This window comes from Sphaeramia orbicularis, chromosome 11 (genome assembly GCF_902148855.1).
Source record: "Sphaeramia orbicularis chromosome 11, fSphaOr1.1, whole genome shotgun sequence".
In the NCBI taxonomy this organism is placed as follows: domain Eukaryota; kingdom Metazoa; phylum Chordata; class Actinopteri; order Kurtiformes; family Apogonidae; genus Sphaeramia; species Sphaeramia orbicularis.
The window spans coordinates 25,521,222-25,544,201 of record NC_043967.1 but is presented as its reverse complement, the minus strand read 5'-3'; the positions used below and the strand labels follow the sequence as shown (position 1 = coordinate 25,544,201).

The 22,980-nt window shown below is 38.2% G+C and overlaps 1 protein-coding gene across 1 annotated transcript; it reads right to left on the bottom strand.

The window, feature by feature from the left end:
• Positions 1 to 1,431: 1,431 nt before the first annotated feature.
• On the bottom strand, positions 1,432 to 19,802 carry LOC115428944 (sodium-dependent neutral amino acid transporter B(0)AT1-like). The gene is made up of 12 exons (XM_030148208.1): positions 19,568 to 19,802; positions 7,918 to 8,058; positions 7,649 to 7,786; positions 7,381 to 7,562; positions 6,999 to 7,113; positions 6,420 to 6,528; positions 6,159 to 6,287; positions 5,914 to 6,076; positions 2,534 to 2,738; positions 2,284 to 2,443; positions 2,001 to 2,163; positions 1,432 to 1,704 (listed from the first exon to the last, which is right to left on the bottom strand). The coding sequence occupies exons 1-12, from the start codon at positions 19,770 to 19,772 to the stop codon at positions 1,552 to 1,554; spliced, it is 1,863 nt and encodes a 620-aa protein (XP_030004068.1). The 5' UTR covers positions 19,773 to 19,802; the 3' UTR covers positions 1,432 to 1,551.
• Positions 19,803 to 22,980: the final 3,178 nt, after the last annotated feature.

Sequence of the window (22,980 nt, the reverse complement as noted above, 5' to 3'; positions counted from 1 at the left end):
AATGATCTTGTAAGTGCCATATTGTATTATAAGAGTACTTTGTACTATGAAAGTCTAATGTCAAGGTCATGTTGGAGGTCAAAGCTCACCAAAAGGCCTAGTTTTTTCAAAAATTCGTATCATTCTGACATTTTATCAGATATGGCCTCGGTTCTCTTCCCTCTGGTTTCCTGGTGGGATCCCCCAAGGCCTTTGGCCTTTTCAAAGCCACATTAGAGACTAAATATTGCAACATGTATATTCCATTTGAATTTGCTGGCATTAGTGTGGCGGGAATCTTTAGCACACATTTTGGCGGAAATCACTAACACTTCATTCATTCATTTTCTGAACCCTCTTTATCCTTACTAGGTCGCTTAGAGCCTATCCCAGCTACTTACGGGCAAAGGCAGGGTACACCCTGGACATTTCACCAGTTCATCGCAGGGCTTACATATAGAGACAAACAGTCATTCTCACATTAACACCTATGGGCAATTTAGATTAACTAATTAACCTATCAGTGCATGTGTTTGGATGGTGGGAGGAGCCAGAGTATCCGGAGAGCACCCACGCAGACACGGGGAGAACATGCAAACTCCACACAGAAAGGTCCAACCCCCATGGACTGGTGTTGGAATCGAAACCAGGACCTTCTTACTGTGAGGCACAAATGGAGAATACATTGAGTAAATATTTCTGTTTAATGTGTCTCATTGAATGGAAGTTGTTTGTGGTCACTAGATGGGTTATGAGGAGAGAACCTGAGGCCAACATTTTGAAGAACCCACATTAACAGCTTAATTTCATGTAATATGCATTTTTGACCATTTGGGTGACCTTTGACCTATAATTTGACCTTGACACTACACTTTTTGCAAAGCATTCTGAAGACATGACATGTCTCACAAAAAAACATGCAAGTGCCCAGCATGAGCTTATTGCTACATTGTACTTTATCAAAAGTGAAGAAGGTTTGAAAGTTGCCAAAAACCCCACATTTTCAGGGTTGAAAAAGTAATTTTCGGGGGGGGGGGGGGGGGGGGGTTGGGCTTGATTTGAAATTTTTTCACATTTTTGTATTCCCAAGACATGGGAGCATTAAAAAATCTGAAAATTTTCCTGAAATAAGCCCCCCCCCCCTATTTTTATGCCTGTTCAGTAAAACGCAACTGTCAGTGACCAGAAGAATGTGTATATACATAACAGTCTTCTGGATACTCTCAGAGTACTCCAGGTAGATTATACAGTTTTGTTAAAACCTGTATAGGGTCATACGGGTCTGATACAGAAATTAGGATAAATTGTGTGTTTAAATGTGTGAACATATGGACTTAATATTCCAAAAGCCCAGCTGTTTTCATGCCAACACAGTCACTGATGTACTTTAATGTAAGATCAGATATATTGCTTTGTTTGTCTGACAGGATTACGTACAGTAGAGAATGAAACAAGGATGAACCCAGCAGGCCCAGAGAAAAACAACTGTGTAATGTAAATGTGAATGTTAATTAGAATAATTCAGTTTAGTTCAATCATTAGACTGTGGTTCCTTGGTGAACATAGGTCATTCTACTTGTACATGTTTCTTTTGCAGCAGCATCTTTGGAATAATTGGAATAGAGCAACTCCTGGGATCAATAGACTGGGAACTCCAGCAAGAATAAAGATAACAATGTAAACCCACTTAGGATATGTTAATATCTCCAATATCGGGAAGTTTGCCTGCAAGAAAGAGATGACAACATTTAAAAGCAGGTTTAACTGCATATTAAATTCTAAAGCATCTATTTAATAGACGCTAATAATATTTTTTTATCACTCAGTAAAAAACCCAAGTAAGTCAAAAGTCACAAAACTGCAGTAAATGCACTTGACTGAGGCAATTCGGTGCCCACCTAATGGTCAGAAGGCCCTTTAGTCAGAAAATTAGTTTGGATTTAGTTGATAAATCTAACCCTAGCCCTTTTCTGACTAACAGGCCTTCTGACAATAGGGCGCCTCCCAGCAATTCAGCATACCGAGTTTGGATTCCAGCTGATGTAGGTCAGTTCAGCGTTGACTTTAGTGATGAAGTAAAACACAAAAATGACAAAAACAATCAAGGGGCTGACCAGTCTCCACATGGCCTGCCAGAAGATGTTTGGTTTGTGTCCAATCATGAACTCAATGTCTTTATTAAACCTAATGGAAAAAAAAAATCACATCTGGATCAGGACGTTGGTGTCTCTTAAGAATATTTAACATTTCACTTTGCCGAAACAGGCTCAGCAGCCTCTGGTTGAACATGTCTCGCTCTCTTACCTATCTATTCCATATATGTAGGCTACAGCTGTCATTTCACAGAAGGCAATAATCAGCAGAGGGACGGAGCCAGCGTAGCTATCGAACAGCACTAACCAGTAATTACCCGACCGCAGACAAAAGATGAGTGCAATCATGAACGACAGAAGACATACAATTCCTACAACATGAACAAAATAATTTCATTAAACATCTCTCAAAGTTGTGTACACTTTCAGTATTTTGTCTTCTGTGATGAGGTTTTTTTTACCCGAAAGCGCCTCTTTAGGACACTTTTTTGGGAATATCTTCAGGTCCTGCAGAGGAACGACCACTCCCTCTATAGCTCCAAACATGGTGGAGAGTCCAAGGCAGAAGAGCATGATGAAAAAGAGGACAGACCAGAGAGGAGAAACTGGCATCTTTGTGATGGCCTCTGTGAACACGATAAAAGCCAGACCTGTTCCTTCCACCCCCTGGAAAACAACAGACACTGAGTATTCATTCACAAGCTAAAAAAAACGTCAGTTTACCCTGTTGAGACTGGATGCATCATTGTTCTGCTTCATACCCATGAGCTGGATCTATACAGTGTTGTGCAAAACACAAATGCATTTCTCAATCTTATGTACAACTGTAATATACAAGAAATATGTAAACAACATTAAAAATCTACATTTCAGAAAAAAATATAAATATTTTAGAAAATGTATAGGATCATCTGGATGGAGAAAATCCCAAGTGTTGAGAAAAACTCTGGGATGTTCTGCAGGATGCTTGGTATAAACTACTGTAATATTATTCAGGAAATCATCCAGACAAAGATTCCTTGTCTCTCATCCAGACAGTTAACCCCAGAGAGTTCAAGATGTACTGAATCCAAATGGAAGTCACACTACATACTGACTTTTACCTGGAGAGGACATTTAAACCTGACTTTTTTGTATTTAATGCTGTGCATATTTCCTGCATATTTTTGCAGTGCCATATGTAAGAGAAATAAAGATGTTTGCTCATTAAAATTCTGCAGAAACAACAAACAGTTTTTGCACCATACAATAAAATGTCTCTTTGAAGATATGTGACCAGTGATTGTGAGATACTGAAATAAAGACAGGAGAGAATGTAAAATATGTCATGGAAAGTTTCTTCTACCCTACCATTGTTTTTTAAAGATATACTGCACATACTGTCCACATGTAGGCTTTGATTAACACCTTCTTTGGCCACTGGGATAGACAGTGTGAGTAAGCTACATTAGCATGCGTTAGCAGTCTGCAGTCTGATATTGCAGTATGTGGTGTGTCTGCTGCGCATGTGCCATTTATGACAAGAGTCTGTATGTAACTCAAAAGTAATACAGGATACATTCATGTAACACATTACAATTCTGAGATAGTAATATTGTATGGTAATGAATTACTTTTAAATAACAGTAACAAGTAATCTGTAATGTATTACAGTTTGGAAGTAACTTGCACAACACTGGTAATGTAAATATAATTGTCATATTATTGGGGGGGGCTTATTTCAGGAAATTTTTCAGATTCAACTTTAGCCCAGATTTTCAAATGCTCCCATGTCTTGGGAATACAAAAATATGAAAAATTTCAAATCAAGCCCAAAGCTCCCCCCTACCCTGAAAATTACTTTTTCAACCCTGAAACGTGGGGTTTTTGGCAACTTTCAAACCCTCTTCACTTTTGATAAAGTACAATGTAGCAATAAGCTCATGCTGGGCACTTACATGTTTTTTTTGTGAGACATGTTATGTATTAAGAGTGCTTTGCACTTCAAAAGGTGTAGTGTCAAGGTCAAATTATAGGTCAAAGGTCATCCAAATGGTTAAAAATGCATATTTCATGGAATTAAGCTGTTAAAGTGGGTTCTCTCCTCATAACACATCTACTGACCACAAACAACTTCCATTCAATAAGACACATTAAACAGAACTATTTACTCAATGTATTCTCCATATAGACATGTCAAAAAGAACAAACAGTAGTTTCACATGACTTTGCAATTTACATGTACATGTCCTGTTGCGGGAGACACAGTGGTGCAGTGGATAGCACTAGTGCCTCACAGACAGAAGGTCCTGGGTTCGATTCCAACACCAGTCCATGGGGATGGGACCTTTAGTCGATGGGGGTGAGACCGTTCTGTGTGGAGTTTGCATGTTCTCCCCGTGTCTGCATGGGTTCTTTCCGGGTACTCCGGCTTCCTCCCACTATCCAAACACATGCACTGATAGGTTAATGGGTTAATCTAAATCTCCCATAGGTGTGAATGTGAGAGTGATTGTTTGTCTCTATATGTTCAGCCCTGCGATGAAGTGGCGAAATGTCCAGGGTGTACCCTGCCTTCGCCCGTAAGTAGCTGGGATAGGCTCCAGTGACCCCTAGTGAGGATAAAGAGGGTTCAGAAAATGAATAAGTGAATGTCCCATTGCAATACTTGTAGCTCCATGACAATGGGTTGTAATGTAGTGTTAGTGATGAGCGACACAGTGGTGCAGTGGTTAGCACTCATGCCTCACAGCAAGAAGGTCCTGCGTTGGATTCCAACACCAGCTGATGGGGGTGGGACCTTTGTGTGTGGAGTTTGCATGTTCTCCCCGTGTCTGCGTGGGTTCTGTCCGGGTACTCTGGCTCCTCCCACCATCCAAACACATGCACTGATAGGTTAATTGGTTAATCTAAATTGCCCATAGGTGTGAATGTGACAGGGATTGTTTGTGTTATGTTCAGCCCTGCAGTGAACTGGCAAAATGTCCAGGGTGTACCCTGCCTTCGCCTGTAAGTAGCTGGGATAGGCTCCAAGCGACCCCAGTGATCCTAGTGAGGATAAAGAGGGTTCAGAAAATGAATGAATGAATGAAGTGTTAGTGATTCCCGCCACACTAATGGTGGCAAATTCAAATGGAATGTACATGTTGCAATATTTAGTCTCTAATGTGGCTTTGAAAGGGCCAAAGGCCTTGGGGGATCCCACCAGGAAACCAGAGGGAAGAGAACTGAGGACATATTTGATAAAATGTCAGAATGGTATGAATTTTTGAAAAAACTAGGCCTTTTGGTGAGCTTTGACCTCCAACATGACCTTGACATTAGACTTTTCATAGTACAAAGTACTCTTACAATTCAATATGGCACTTACAAGATCATTAAATGGCCCATCATGAACATATTTATACACTGCACTGGACAAAACAGTGGAGAAGCTGGGAAAGTTGCGATTTTCAGAGTTAAAACAGTAATTTTGGGGGGGGGGGGTTGGACGAAAATGTCAAAAAAAATTACACAGGTGTGATTAGAACATCTTGTTGCATCAGAAAATCAGGGATATTGCAGTATTTGATATTAAGCCCCTACCCTAATATTATGTTCCTTCTTTGGAAATAGATCCCTCTACATCTTACACATTGTATCTTACTGGTATTCTCCAGGTAATGACTGACAACCTGAGTGAGGGAACCTTTTTCTTTGTTGTCAGCCCACATTTTACAGCATATAATGATGTATCTCTTTGGTCGTGTGTCTAGACAGCAATGACGTCTTGTAATATAAACGACTTAAGTGCTGACGCTCATGAATTAATATTTTAAAGATGCCTTCATGGTATGTTGTATTGATTTTGTAAAGTTCATACATCACTGAGAAAAGTCTCCAAGTTACAAGTGCTCAGGTCTAGCCCCTGAATGGTGTCGAACCCTGAGGTTGTACTGTTTAGCATGCGCAGCATTTCATCGTAGTTGGTCTCTGTGATGGTCCCCTCAGCAAGATCAAATGCATTGAGCAGCATCAGTATATTTCTGTGAGGGAGAGTTTAGAAATGTTATTGACTGATTATTATTCTTTTTTTCAAATGTGTGAACTAATATTCCATGTACATACTCATTAAGGCAAGTATTAAACTGTTCTGTTGCCCGGAAGCCAATGATGGAGTAGACAACAGTGGCAGCGAAGACAGATGTACAGCCATTTATAATACCGATGATAACAGCATCTTGTTCACAATTGTTGCTAGAAATAAAAGAGAACAGTTTTAACTTTGGAGTTTTGCAAAGTTTGCAATATTGATGCTGCAGATCCCCGACGCAGACTATTTAATCCTGTTTATCTGCTGTGATAAGATAAGGTCCCATTCAGACTTACTGAACAGGATTATAGCTGGAGAATGAGATAAGCCCTCCAAAGGCCAAGGAGAAAGAGTAGAAAACCTGAGCTCCTGCATCCAACCACACTGATGGATTCATCAACTCCTCTAACTGTAGGGCAATGACAGAGCAGGAAAAAAACATGGAATATTTCCCATGATAGTATGATATTTTTGAAAGAATGTGTTTTTTCAGGCTGGGTACCGGGAAGGTATATTACATGTTAGCTTATAACATATTGGGTGCACAGTATTCACTAGCAACATTCAGATCTGCACATACAAATGGCCTTTTCTGTCTCTGTTGTGATCATTTCAGTGTTTAGATACAAGCACAACAAACTCATTTTCTATGTTTCTTATTTTTAGGGTGATAAGTGTTTCCCAAAATGACTGGTTGTCTGAAAAGGAGTATCAGTGACGACACCATAGTCTTTGTGAAAAGTTGGGTAATTTTGGAGCATCTGTGCTAAACAAGCTGGATGCATTGCTTTTCCTCTGGGTTATAGTCTCTCCTCATTTGGAACAACTGAAAAAAGAGCATAGCACTCAAGCAATATCAATGTTTATTAAAATACTGACACGTGGTGTGAAGAGGAACTTGATTCCATCTACAGATCCTTTAAGGGTCAATCCTCTGATAAGAAAGATAGTGAGGACCACATATGGCAGAGTAGAGGTGATGTAGACTGCCTGAAAAGGGAAAACGTACAATGTCAAAAGTGGTTTATTCTATTTCTTTCATATGTAACAGTTCAAAGCACAGGTATGACCAATAACATTAATCAGGGCTACTTTGAGTTATTAGTAACACTCCCATGACCTTGTTCATACCACAAAGGTTGCTAAACAAGACACTTTTCAGTAATGTATGCCATGAAAAAAAACACAAATTTTATCGGTGTAAGTTGAGTTATAACAGTTTGGTCAAATTTTAATGCTGTAAATGTCATATAGTACCTTTCCTGTTGTCTCAATCCCCCTTATGCAGCAGATATAGAGCACAGCCCAAGCACAAAACAAACACAACACCATCCACCACTGCAGGCCTCCAGACACGTCTATGGTCTCTGAGGTGTTCAGGGTCTCTCTGTACCAGAAGTAGTCTATTGAAGAGCTACGTTTACATTCTGAAACTAGACCTAAAGGAACAAAAAATGTGAATGTAGCTATTGCGTTGTTAAAAGTTGGACTGAAGTTGAAGGAACTGGTAAAAATGGTGCCATGCCTGTTCGATTGTCATTGAGTGGGCATTGGCTCCACGGGAGGGGGCTCTGGAAGGAGTGGAAAAAGTACCACATCACCCAGGCAATGATTGTGTTGTAGTACATGCCCACCAAGAATGACACACACATGGATGCAATACCTGTTTCAGAGATTGAAACATACCATCATGATTAGGTACCAGACATATAAACTGTAAATTATCTCTCAGACAGATCAGTCATCCAGATACTCATACACTGACTGGGTGGATTAGGTTTTGCTTGGACTCACCAACACCTGCTAAGTAGGGATTAATCGCAGTCCAAACCGCGACACTGCCCTTCCTTAGACGCTGACCAATGGCAAACTCCAGGTACAACAGTGGGATACCCTCAAAGATGAGCAGGAAAAGGAATGGGATCATAAACGCTCCTGGGAATACACCAAAGTAAAATTAGAGGTGGAAATAGAAAGTTCATATACTGTAGGTTCACCTAATTTATGAACAGTCATTTTAATACTTCATTTGTTATGTTCAAACGCTACATGAAGTATTGTCAAAAGTCCTGTTTTTACTTGAATCTTAAACATTAAATTAAAAATTAAATATCATTTAATAATAGGTAAAATGTGTTCCTCAAATTAACTACAGAGCAATGCTATCAACCCATTCAGTAGTATATTGCAATATTCCAACTGTAAATTTTCTTAAGACAGTGATACACATATTATAACCTCAGTGTTTCTCAACCAGAAGATGCTATTGCTATGTAGCGACATTAAAATGTTTTAATGCAAAAATTCCCCACATAATCGGTGATACAAATCCTACATTTATTTTTTAAAATAAAATCCGCCTTCTGGATCAGATGCGGCTCAGCCTTTGAAATGTGATAGAGGACCCCATTGTCAATTCCTGAGTTAAATTTCATGAGTTTTGGTCAATAATTAAGCGAGATATTGGGAAACGAAAATTTTGGCCCCATTTACCACAATGTTAACGAAAATTTCAAAGTGATCCAGAATCCAGGATTTCTTCCAGATCACCCCCAAAAGTTAATCATTTCTTCCTTATCCCATTTCCAACAAACCCTGAAAATTTCATCAAAATCTGTCCATAACTTTTTGAGTTATGTTGCACACTAACGGACAGACAAACAAACAGACACACAAACAAACCCTGGCAAAAACATAACCTCCTTGGCGGAAGTAATGAAAATATCCATGTAAAAGGCCGGCACTTTTGTCCATGTTTATGTCCCCACCAGTTCATTTCCAGTTGTGAGTGACTGACAGAAGTCTTAAGCCCACTAATAAGTACTAATACTAATAAGCCCAATAATATGTGATGTTCAGTTGTTAAAAGCAAGCAAAGGGGGCCCTCTAGTGGTCAGAATAAGTTGCACTAACATATGTTTTGTCCTTGCAGTTTTACCTTAGTCAGTTCAGACATAAGAAGGAACTAACAGACACGTTTCTTTCACTCTGTTTGTATGGCCCGAAAAACGTTTGCCTTTGAGTATTTTATGTTCAGTTGTTTTAAGAATGAATAGTATAAAATATCTCTGATGTGAACCTTTGTTACTGGAAAAAAAGATGTTGTAAATCTTAAGTTAATCAGTAAATGCTAATCGTTAGCGTGTCAATGGATTTTCCCTTTCAAGTTGGCATTGAGCTAGCGATCTTTTTCCCATTCATTTAAATGTATAATGCCATGTAAATGTACTAAGGCAATGAACAGAACTGAGACATATTTTGTATGTATGTTGCAGTTTTACAGTGAGTCTCAAGTAAAAGATTTGGACAGAAGTTTTGGGCCTCAGGCTTTTCTTGGGAAACCTGTTGTCTATCTGCCAAGCTAATCGCTACATGAACACAAGCAGAGGCAGAAGAATACGAGTGTACTGTCCTCGCTAAGACGTCTGTACTTAGTCTGAGCTAGACAGCGAGCTAAACTCTGAACTGACGATGCAAGTTTGCAGTTTGCAAGTGTCCTCTTTGAAGTTTGCAGCTTTAATGTACATACTTGACATCATGCAGATTGACAGAGTGAAACTATAAAATAAAGACAAAATAATTCAATTAGATATGTCTATTAATGATATGCATATTCACGGAGAATGCATAGATATAATTATTATAAACTTAAATTGACTGCTAATACAACAATCACATCGTAAATAAGTAAAGGTTAGTTCAAAGGCTGGCAAATTATACCTAAACACAACCAATTAATTTACATAAACTTAGCATGAGCCTGCATAAAGAATTAGTAACCCATCTGCGACTGCTAGCATAAACGAATTAGCTTAAACATATTAGTAACACATTGTAATAAACATATCCAAAATAACGTCATAAACATGTTTCTAACAGCATGTTTGCATGTAAAATTATTTAGCAAACAACAGAATGACTGATACATACAGGCATTGCTTCTGCAGGAGTTAAAGTTTGATTCAGCATTACTCCGAAAGCTCGCTCACTTCTCTCAGCTACGTGCACAGTTCACACACAGCACCAGCGCTTGGCTCTACAGTGCATGTGGAGCGCCAAAACAAAAGCATGAGTTTCAAAATAAGAGTCCGTATGTATAAATGAACACAGACTTGCTTGAAAGGCAGAACGGCATTAACGGGATTTTAAAAAATTGTCGGCGTTATTTAATGAATGCGTTAACGTGGTAATAACGCATTAACTTGCCCAGCCCTAATATATATATATATATATATATATATATATATATATATATATATATATATATATATATATATATATATATATATATACATACAGGGTGGGGAAGCAAAATTTACAATGAACATTTAGTTGTTTTTTCTCAGCAGGCACTACGTCAGTTATTTTGAAACCAAACATATATTGATGTCATAATCATACCTAACACTATTATCCATACCTTTTCAGAAACTTTTGCCCATATGAGTAATCAGGAAAGCAAACGTCAAAGAGTGTGTGATTTGCTGAATGCATTCGTCACACCAAAGGAGATTTCAAAAATAGTTGGAGTGTCCATAAAGACTGTTTATAATGTAAAGAAGGGAATGACTATGAGCAAAACTATTACGAGAAAGTCTGGAAGATACTATTAAAGAAGAATGGGAGAAGTTGTCAACCGAATATTTGAGGAACACTTGCACAAGTTTCAGGAAGCGTGTGAAGGCAGTTATTGAGAAAGAAGGACACATAGAATAAAAACATTTTGTATTATCTCAATTTTCTTGTGGCAAATAAATTCTCATGACTTTTAATAAACTAATTGGTCATATACTGTCTTTCAATCCCTGCCTCAAAATATTGTAAATTTTGCTTCCCCACCCTGTATATATATATATATATATATGTGTGTGTGTGTGTGTGTGTGTGTGTGTGTGTGTGTGTATATATATATATATATATATATATATATATATAGTGGCACAGAAAGGGTCCCCAAGCAATATATATATATATATATATATATATATATATATATATATATATATATATATATATATATATATATATATATATATATATACACATAGATAGATAGATAGATAGATAGCCTGCACACTCTCTCTCACTCTGACAGAGACAGACAGGTGGGGGAGGGGCAATTTGGACTCAGGGGGCCCCTTCAGAGAATTTGAGACAGCTAGTTGTTACTGCATCATCTCACTGCTGCTGTGAAGTGAACTTATTCTTTAGACTGTTTGTGTCAAGTCTGTTGGCCCTTTGGGGGCCCCTGCTGGCTTAGGGGCCCCAAGCAGCTGCCTGCCTTGCCTAATGGCAAGCTGCACCACTGTACATGTATATATAAGCTAAGTGGCCTCTGTGCGTGTGTGCGCAGGGGCGTAGAATTGCGTAGGGACGCTAGTGGCACGTCCCTACCAATATCCAGCCACTACTGTGTTGTTCCTATCAATACAACCGCTGTCCATAGTGTTTAGTCAATGATTATGGTACACAAAGGGTTAATAGTCGGTCTCTGCTAGAAGTCCCGCCTCTAACCTAATTATCATTCTCCGATTGGCTCAGCAGTTTTGTTATCATACATGTGATTGGCCGTCCCCGCTGTTACTCCATCTACTTGTAAAAGCTACAGTTACCCGCTATAGTTGGACAGGACAGGAAAAAAAAACAGTTGGACTGGACAGGAGGCAGTTCGTATCTCCAACTGCTTAGTGTAAGTTGTCAGCATGTCTGCATTTGTTCTGCCTGGGTCACGTCAGCTAGACGGATTTGAATATCAGAGGTGTCATTCACATTTATATTTGTACATGTGTCTGTTTGCCTGCATGTGTATGTGTGTCCGTGCATGCAGGACCGGTTAGTGGTATAGGCTGATAACTGATGTAAGGCCTTTTTTTATTTTATTTTTTTTTACCTTTTTTTAAAAAAATTAATCAAATTCTTTCACTAAGGTTTTTACGAATCTGTTTATAATAGAGACCGTATTAATTACATGTGTTTATTGAAGGTGACTGCAAGTACCATGATGCAATGGGTTCTTTTCCCGCTAAAATGTCTATGTTGTAACCAATCCTGTGTACGTTTAGAGCAGTGGTTCTTAACCTTGTTGGAGGTACTGAACCCCACCGGTTTCATATGCGCATTCACCGAACCCTTCTTTATTAATAAATACAATATGATTTTTTTCAAATTCAAGACACCGGCATATGTTTTACTGGTGCACAAAATGAACAATGAAATGCAAAATGAAATGCATTAACATCACTGTGCTCAAAGAACAAAACCAATACAGTGCATGAACTTTCAACAAATTACATACCTTTTCACAAAGACATGACCTTTTTTAGTACAACCACACTGAAATGGTTTTAATTTGTAACCTTATGTGTTCCAATAATGAACTTATTGTATTTATGCTATTTATCATTTTTAACATTTTAACACACACCCATCACCTAATTTCCATCAGGCTACAATAATAATGAATATTTACTGCAAATCAGTGTGACTTCTGCTGTCGTGTATATTTACAGGGGTTGGACAAAATAATGGAAACACCTTCACCTCAAGATGATAATGCCCCAATCCATACAGCTAGAACTGTTAAAGAATGGCATGAGGAACATTCTAATGAAGTTGAGCATCTCGTATGGCCGGCACAGTCCCCAGACCTCAACATTATTGAGCATTTATGGTCAGTTTTAGAGATTCAAGTAAGACGTCGATTTCCACCGCCATCGTCTCTAAAAGAGTTGGAGGGTATTCTAACTTAAGAATGGCTTAAAATTCCTTTGGAAACAATTCACAAGTTGTATGAATCAATACCTCGGAGAATTGAGGCTGTAATTGCTGCAAAAGGCGGACCTACACCATATTAAATTATATTTTGTTGATTTTTTAAGGTGTTTCCATTATTTTGTCCAACCCCTGTATGTGTAGGCCGTCAGGTCAACCTGGTTTTCATTTCATCTCGCTCCGAACTTTCCGAACCACGCAATTTTGACATAAAAAAAGATAATTGCATGTAGTGTATAAAAAAAAAGTTCTCATTATACTCCTTCAGTATTTTTGAGATCGTTGTTTTATTACGGCACTAGCTCGGCTGTAGCGTAATACAATTTCTCCATCCGCGACGGTGCGTCGGTCGTCACATGACTGTAACTGACCAGTGCGGTGACCGAAAAATGTAAACAAATGCCACACATGGCTGCCTCCGTGGTTACCAGGAAGTAGCAAAAGTCATAACAACGATGTGGAAAATACTCAAATAATTCATCGTCAGATGAGTGGAAGAGATTATAAACACTTCCGGATGTGTTGTAGTGCTATAAGCAACAACAATACACCGTGTATATTGGATGTCAATCAGAGAAAGAGTCTCCGAAGCCGTTTGTTTACACAGACCTAGCCCGACACACACACCCGACTAATGAGTCGAGTGTGTGTCTTGACCTCCGCCGAACCCCTGAGACTGACTCACCGAACCCCTACGGTTCGATCGAACCCAGGTTAAGAACCACTGGTTTAGAGGTAGCATTGTGGATTGGGCTAATTAGAATCGGGGACAGAGGTATGTACTTGGCGGTGACCGGAAAAGAGAGAGAGAGGAGAAGGGAAAAGAGAACGGTGGGTTTTTTTTGGAGCGACGGCGATAAAAAAAGGGATGCTGAACCGAGAGTTGGAGGAGCTGGACCTTAAAATCGAGGATTACTCTTTGCTTGTGTTTTTTTTGTTTTACTGGCCAGCTCGCGATTTTCACAGTGTGTGTTTTTTTTTTTGACAGCGGATTAAGAAGGGCTGTAGCCTCTGGTAGCGGCCAACCAAGTTCAGTTTTGAGTTTTTCTTTAATACGACATTGAACTGAATGCACACACTTTAACAAAGCTAGCTAAGTCATTTTGGAAAAAAAAAAAGTCTTGCTTTTCAAAAGCTCATCGTCTTTTTGCTTGGCATCCTGGACTGTAACGGAGAAAGCCTGGTACTTGTCTTTTCGCTAGGTATCCTGGACTGTAACAGAGAGAGCCAGGGACATCGTCTGTTTGCTACGCATCCTGAACTGTTCATGAGTAGTTGGCTTGAAGCCAAACGGCCGTTTCATCCATAGACCATAGATCCATAAGTGAACATCATTATTCCAACGTCGGTTTTCCTTCTACAGTGAAAGTTGCTTTGTGGATTACTTTTTTTTTTTTTTATTATGTGCACCAACGTAATGGGCCCCAATGTTTTTTTTTTTTGCAAGCTTGCTTTTCTAAGACTGAGTGAACTGGTGTTGTAAAACTGTACATTTGAGTGCATTTGGCGCAGAAATAGGACTTAGCAAAAGTTTAAATGGTAAATGTACATTGTTAGGTGTACTGTTTAATCTGGTTTTAAGGTTGCATCAGTCCATGGTACAGTGTTTGTGGTCTGGGGATATTTTACATTATGGTTATAACTGTGTCAAAGGTAGCAGGGTCTTATCAAGTTTACCTCATTCCTTATTAGCACACTTACATTTTACACACACATAAACACCCACACACATTTTATTTCACACATTCTTACATGCTATTTCATGTTGACAAAAAGGTAAAATAAAGGTTGCCTATTTGTTACATTTCATCAGAGCTGTGGAATTGCATTTATTGTTTGTTTTTTTTTGTTTAATACATATCATTTCTGAAGATTTACATAGTGTATGTCAGCGACTGGTACAGTATTTCTTCAGTGGAGGTACCACGCAAGTTTATTTAAATCATAGGCCTACTGTTCTAAGTGCAAGGAAAATTCCCTAACTTTAAAAGTAGACAGGAAAACCTGTAAATTCACCATTACCAACTGGAAACCCAGAACCCTGTGTGTTTGAGTGTAACCTAATTGTAAGTAATGCACTAAAAAGGGGTTACGCTGATAACATGATAATTTCTCACTAATTGTCTTAAAAATAAAGAAGTGAGAGGAAAAAAAAAAAAAACAACAACCCTCCCTGTAATTTCTCAGGTGAGCTCTCCCAGACCGGTGCTCACTGTGTGTGTGAGTGACAGAGACAGAGTGGAGCTGAATGACAGTCAGACAGGTGTAGAGCTAAACATCCAGGTAAAGGATGGAGAGTTTATCACTATGAAAAGGCCTTCCAAGGCCGTAGCTGCACAGTTTAGAAGAGGAGAGAAGAGGAGGCAGAAAAATAATCCAATTACAGAGGGATGTAACCTTTTATAATGTTAAAAAACATTTGATGTTAATAGCAACAGCTAGCTGAACTGAAATGAAGCAAAGTTGGCTAATAATGGAACTGTAGATGATTAAGATATGAGATATCTGCTAAGGTGTGTGGTTTACTGCTGCTGAACTGGGTTATATGTCAGGATCCTAGTGTTTTCTTGTGGTCCCCCTCCCTTTTGTGAGTGTGTGTCTTGTTTGTCCTTTTCCCTGTCTTGTCTGTGTGTGTGTTGTCTGGAGCTGGGCAGAGCTGGAGGTCACCTCTCACCCACATACCTGCCTTCCATCTGCAATCAAGCCACCTGCCTTCAATCATCTACTCCTCTCTTCTTTATTTAAGCCTGGTCTTCAGCACCACACATTACCAGATTGTCAGCTAACCTCTCATAGTAGTACATGAACTTTGGCTCTGTAGTTCTTTTTGCTTTGCTACTTTCTGTTTTTGCTAATATGATTGTGCTCTTTTTCCCAGCTCCTGCCTTTGCCTGCTACCTCCCCGGACCCGACTGCCACCTAAATCCTGCTCCAGCTCAAGCCTGTTTTTGAACACTCATTAAAGATTTTTGTCATTTTCACAAGTTCATCTCTCTCATCTGTAAGTCTGTATCATGGGTCCATCTCTCACAGAACTTATGACAGAAGAATATAGGTTTCCATGTGGTTTATATATGTTTTTGTATGGTTTACTGCTAGTTGGCTGTTTGATATATGTTTCTATGTGGTTTACTGCTGGCTGCTGTGTGCATCTCCTCTCATGCTTCATGTATCTCCTCTTCGTGCCCCCCCCCCCCCCCCCCATATGTATGTGTGTGTGTTTGTGTGCATGTGTGTGTTTTTTAAGGGGGGGGGGGCACCAAATTCACATCTTGCCTAGGGTGCCAAAATGGCTGACTATGATTGTTTGATCAGCTCTACATGATGAGAAATTATGATCGCAAATGCAAAAAAACATCAACTTTCAGGAGTGCTGCCTTAGAGCACTTTTGTCAAATCAAATTTTATTTATACAGCGCCAAATCATAACAAAAGTTATCTCATGACGCTTTACATATTGAGTTGGTTAAAACCAGACCAGACATTTATGTCCCCACCAATGTCAGAATCAAACCTACTCCCTTGTGCGTGTGTGTCTCAGGAATCACACAAAATCCAGAAAGAGCTGACTGCTGCAGTTTGTCATACTAATGTATTTCTGATCAAGGAAGACAGTAGCAAAAACAGCAAGTTGGTAGGACCATTATTTTGAGAGATCTTTGTAATTTTGGAATACAATAGCCTTACAATCATGTTGCTATGCCTAGATCACTTTGGCGGTGACTGCTGGACAAATGCGGTCCAGCATGCACAAATATAGAACATCATAAAAACTACCACATTTAGAACATGTGGATCCCCATGGGTCAGCGCACTAGTACTTATATATACTTATAATATTCCTATATTATATAAATGTGATGATAAATGTATTTGTGTCTTGCTGAGGTGTGCAGTGTCAGTATTGTATAATGACAGGTTGATTCTCTTTTATAGTAATTTGCAGAGAGATAAATGCCCTTCAGTTGAAAGAAACAAGAGTCAATCACAACTTTTGTTATGTTCCTTATGAAGAATTTTATAATGCCAGAGGAGTGATTTCTGGGCTGAAAGTTCACCCTGAGGAGTGGTTCTGGTCTGTATTATGTTGGCAACATCAAATTCAACCTCTTATTGTTACTTTGGGTCAGTTTCAGACTAGACAAGACCCCTGAGAAGTGTTCTTTTTATCTTTCTTCATGGCTGCATTGTAAATGTTGATTTATGGGGAAAACTTTGCAGCTTCAAAGCACAAACTGGTGTTAAATTAACTACTTTTTTCATTTTGATGAACATGTTTATTTTTCTCAACTGCAGAGTCACTCATTTAGAGTTAGCTAAGTCCAATAAATACTGTCCTAGCCCAACTCTAACACAAACTTAATGTAAGGACCCTAGAATATGTGAATCTTACATATCGCACCAGAATATAATTTGCATTTACACTTGATATAAAGATTTAGTTTTTACTACATTATCTTAGATGTTAATTATTCCTAATCATGTATGCACAGTGTAAAACATGCGGCACTCCTAAAGGGTCTATAATTAAATCAATAATAAACATATTAATATTGTCAATACTTAAGTGTGAAATGATGAAACATCTAACACAATTATTTTGACATGTAATTTAATTCAGCTTTAAAGGTAACATTATTCATTGTAAATCACTTTCATTTCATGTTTTTGCTTAGATATGCCCTTTTTCTAAAGTTTTTTCTAGGTTCTAAAGCTTTTATTATTAAGTGATATTTTTCCAAATGGATTTTTTGTTTAATGTTTTGGGGTTTTTTTGCAATTCTGAATAAACTGGAGTTATATGTAATCTTTCCATACTAGGGCAAAGGCATTCATTGATCTGGCTGACAACTCGGACTCCTAATGTGCTATTCTCTGTGATAAGTGACTGTTATGTTTACAGCACACACACCTGTCAGCTGACCCCTCAGCACACAGCCATGTTTAAATTTACATGTAATGACATGCCTCACTATCAACATGTAAAGTTCAACTCTATTTTTAGTCTTTTTACACACTGTTCACACTGTATGATCTGAGATCAGCCTTTTGTGTGTAAATGTTCACCACAACTACTGAATCTGTAGAGCTTTAATAGTCATTCAGGCTTCAGGCTTTAATTTGTCATCCATTCACAGAACTAAGAGTTAATAGTCATACTGGTCAAAAGCTTTGTAGATGTCTTCGAAAATCACCAAGAGTCATTCAAGGCAACAGAGATTTATCATCAACAAAAAACCCCGAAAGCAATTCACAGCATCTCCAAGCAACACCAGAATTACTCTGACCAACAGGGCTCATCTCCCTCTTATATTCATGTCAGAACTGCTGTTTTCTATGCCCAATGATCATTTTATCGGATTTTACAAAATTACACCATTAGAGCATTTTAACCCATAAAGACCCAAACATCCACCGATGACCAAAAGCATCTACTGATCTAAACTGTTGATCCACTAATCCTATCAATCCATGGAAATAATTGTAAAATACAGTTTATCTTTTCATGGTCATCAAATATGACCCATTTGGAAATTCAGAGGCTCCGTAGTTACCATGGAAACACTGTCATCTTCAACAACAGTGATTCACCAGTAAAACCCATTGAGTTTAATCAGTGACAGTGGATGGAGACACTGGGTTTATGTTCAGTTAATGATAGATTTGGCTGGAAAAGTCCCTTTTTCTTCAGTTTATTCTGTTTTAATATAATAACCTTTGACTTTACTCTGAGTTTGTATAAACATCTACATGATCAGTCAATTAAACAAGAAAATAGATGATTGTCACTGAAAAAATGCTACATTCTGAGGATAAAATTATAATAAATGGTGATAAATCACTTAGGAAAGGTTAAATATAGAGAAAATTCATTTGGGAACTGATGCTAAAGTCACACTGGGTCCTTATGGGTTAAAGCTCATGGGCAACTGTATCAGATTACACTGTAATCATTACACCATTCCCTCATCATATTAAGATTTCTGGATAGTTTCCAAGGTCCACCTGACCTGATCATATAGCCCTTCTTTTAACACAGTCTTATTGCACTTTACACCATTATATCTTAACTGTTACTTATACTGATTCTTAAAACAAATTACCCCAGTCTGACACTACTGTATTTCAGTTCCTTTACATTTAATTTTTAATTAAAAATGTTTTAAAAAGTTTCTTCGCATATATATGCATTCTATTTGATACATACTTGCATGTAGTGATCATTTCATATGGTGACCTTTTAACACATATTTTAAATCATCATTCTCTTTTCAACTCTTCATTATTTCACTTCCACAACATTCAGTAAGTTTTAATAATATTGTTTCCCAACTTGTAAGTAGAAATACATTTTTTAACATCTTCTCATCACTAATCATAATTTTGCAGCATAATCATCACTGTAAGTAAATTATTAAACTTCAGTCCATCTCCCATCTGAACAATTATACTATTTTTGCTCACCAGAAGTGCTTTGATTTTGTGATAATACTGACATCGATTCCAAATATATTCCACAAAATCACACGTTATGGCCTTCTGTTATTATAGAAGATAATGTATATATTGAAAATATGAAATGAATACCTTATTTTCTAGATAGTTGCACAAAGAATTGTCTTTTTCCATATTACTTACATTAAATATTTGAAGCATGTAATCACAGGTTTACCTCCTCCGTGGCTTTGACACAAGTAAGGAAACCTCCAGACGTTGCCTAGTCCCACACAGAATCCCACACAGGTGAGCAGATACTGGGCTTTGTTGTCCCACTGGGGCCTGTCTGCAGCCTCCTGCTTCTCCATGTCCTCCAGGTCTTTATGAGATGGGATCCTGTCATCCAGGCCTGGGTTTGGGAGACGGATCTTCAACTTCATGGTGGATCCTTATTAATGTAACTGGGATAGAAACTAGGTAGTTTGCTGCTCAGGCTCTGTTAATAAACTGTGGGTGGTGTCAGATGTTGAAGAGGCTGTGTCATATCTGTTACTGATTCTCTGTCATCTGTTTTAATGGTTTGTACACTGTGGCTTAGGAAGGAAATCCATGCATTTACTGTGACCTATGATACCCTGTCCACACTATCTGTATCTTAGCAACATCTGTTTTTTATTGAGTTATCATATTCCCATCTTAATTTCTGACTATATAGATAAATATTCCATGTTTTAAAGGTGTGATAAGCAACATTTGCCCATGTGCTTGTGTTACAGTCTGGGCTGGCATTGATTTGTGACAATTACAGTTCTTTCTAAACAAACAACTAAAATCCATGAAAGTAGTAGATTTTTGGCAAAAGGACTCATTGGGTTTTTTTTTTTTCAGCAAAATATGTATCTTAAATTCTGAATCCATCAGTGAAACTTCAATTATCAGCTCATCTACAGCAGATAAGTACACAAACACACACACCCCTTCACTAGCATTAACAGACTCAATGGAGGAAATCACGAAATCAATAGATCAAAAACATCACACAGTTGGAGTCTTTATTGAGTTCAAAAAAAGTTTACACACAATAAATCATGGCATATTATTCATTAAATAGAACATATGGCATCAGGGAACAGCACTGGACTGGCTAAAGATTTACTGAACTGACAGGAAACAGTTTGTGAAGATGGGTGATCACTGTTAAGGATGTTTGGGCATTACTTATGGCGTCCCCCAGGGATCAGGGTTGGGCCCAAAATTAAAGTGTCTAAAGTGTTGAAGCTGGTGTATTTGCTGATGACACCATTTTTTTTTTAGTTCTGGCAGTGATTTGAAGGTCTTAATGCAAGATATAAAAACAGAAGTGAGTAAACTAAAGGTATGATTTGACAGAGATAAATTATGACTAAACCTGAACAAAACAGCGTTTATGCTCTTTGGGAACTCCAGAAATGAATTGCAAACAGGGATTCAGATGGATGGGGAAAACACTGAAAAAGCCAATGAAATCAAATTTCTCGGGATGACAACTGATAACCAAATCAGTTGGAAATTACATATCTAGCATGTACAAACCAAAGTATCAAGAAGCATCGGTGTGTTAAACAAAGCAAAGCAGATCCTGGGTCGTAAATAACTCCTTATTCTACACTGTTCACATGTTCTTCCAATACTGTGCAGAGGTTTGGGGTAATGACTATATCACCACAATACATCCACTAAGAATTTTGCAAAAAAGTATTATGGGTCATTCATGAGGCAGGTTACAGAGATCACACCAACCCATTATTCTTCCAGTCAAAATTGTTAAAATTGAAAGATCTCATAGAATTTCAGAGAACTCAGATATTTAAAGTGAAAACAAATTACTACCAGAGGAAATATTCAGAAATTATTCGTAGGAAGGGAAGGGGTTTTACGGAAGCGTATTGCATTCACAAAAAAAAATAATTTCGGCTCTGTTTTTCTGAATTAATGAGATAATTATCTCATAATTACAAGAAAAAATAAGTTAAAAAAAAAAAAAAAATCGGCGCTGTTTTTCTGAGTTTATGAGATACTGTTTTCCGAAAAAAAAAAAAAAAAATCTGTTTTTCTGAGTTTATGAGATACTGTTTTCCGGGGGAAAAAAGCTCTGTTTTTCTGAGTTTACGAGATACTGTTTCCTGATAAAAATAAAATGTGGCTCTGTTTCTCTGTGTCAGTGGGACAGTGGTCCTTGGTCCAGGCAGGAGCTCCTTCTATCTGGAAGGAAGCCGGCTACAGGCTCCGAGCGCCGCTGTTCTGTCGAGTTGAGCTGCTCCGTCCACCCGCTCCAGTCCGGCTTACACACCGGGGAGCGGATAGCTGTCCACCTGGACCTGATGGAAAGTTATCCAGGGGGTGGGGACGAACCGGTTCACCAAGCCGCTCCTCCATGGATCTAGTTCTGACTATGCTTTCCATCAGGTCCGACAAATAAATGAATCCACATTTGCACTCTTCTGCTGTGTATATTTTCTTTAATGCTGGTGAATGTCATTTTATTTGACTTCATTAATGCCAACTCCCATCACCGCGGTCGTGTCCTGTCAGGAAGCAGGGTTACAGGCTCCGAGCGCCGGTGTGGTTGAAGGGCTTGATCCGTGCACAAAGCGGGGCTTGGTTCTGATTTCTGTGAACGAAACTAGTTCCATGATCCGTAATCGGAACCGGTTACGAGAACAGAAACAACTTCATGCTCCCCCGAGAGGCTTTCAGCAGCACAGATAGAAGGAGCTCCTGCCTGGACCAGGGACCACTGTCCCACTGACACAGAGAAACAGAGCCACATTTTATTTTTATCAGGAAACAGTATCTCGTAAACTCAGAAAAACAGCGCCAATTTTTTTTTAAACGTATTTTTCCTCGTAATTATGAGATAATTATCTCATTAATTCAGAAAAACAGAGCCGAAATAATTTTTTTTAGAGGACAACTTAATTTCAAAACCTTAAAAGTGAGAACGACAAGGAAAAGTTTTTGTTTCAGTATATGGTGTAAAATTATTGAACAGATGGAAGGTGGAGCTCATAGAATGTCTAAACATCAGCCGGTTTAAAAAATAGGTATTAAAGAGAAGGTTAATACATGGTACAAAATTGTAGAAGGTGTCTGAGTCAAAATGTAATAGATGTAAGTTTTCATGTGTTCTTTGAAATCTGTTTTATTTCTATGGTTATTTTGTTTGTTTTGTTGCGTATTTGAAATAAATGGAAACTGAAACTGAAAACAGATGACCATTCATTTGTTCATTCCTTCATTATCTGAACCTGCTTTATCCTCACTAGGGTCATGGGGGTCGCTGTAGCCTATCCCAGCTCCTTATTTACTAAGTTTGTTACTTACAGATGATAATATTCAAGAGAAGTTCTGTCAGGTTGAAACATTAACCATAAGTACTGATGTATGTCATTCTCAGGTAAAGCATCACTAGGGCATTTTTAAAATGGTAAATGTAAAAATCAATGTGATTTTTGTTTTTTTATTAAGTTTTGTTTGTAATCTTTTGGGGTGTTGTTTTTGTGTCCTATCTTATAAATGTTTGTGGAAAATCACAGTATCACTGACAGTCCAAAATTAAGTGAAATGATGTTTTCTAGTTTTTTAATACAATGTTTTTTCTCTGTGCAC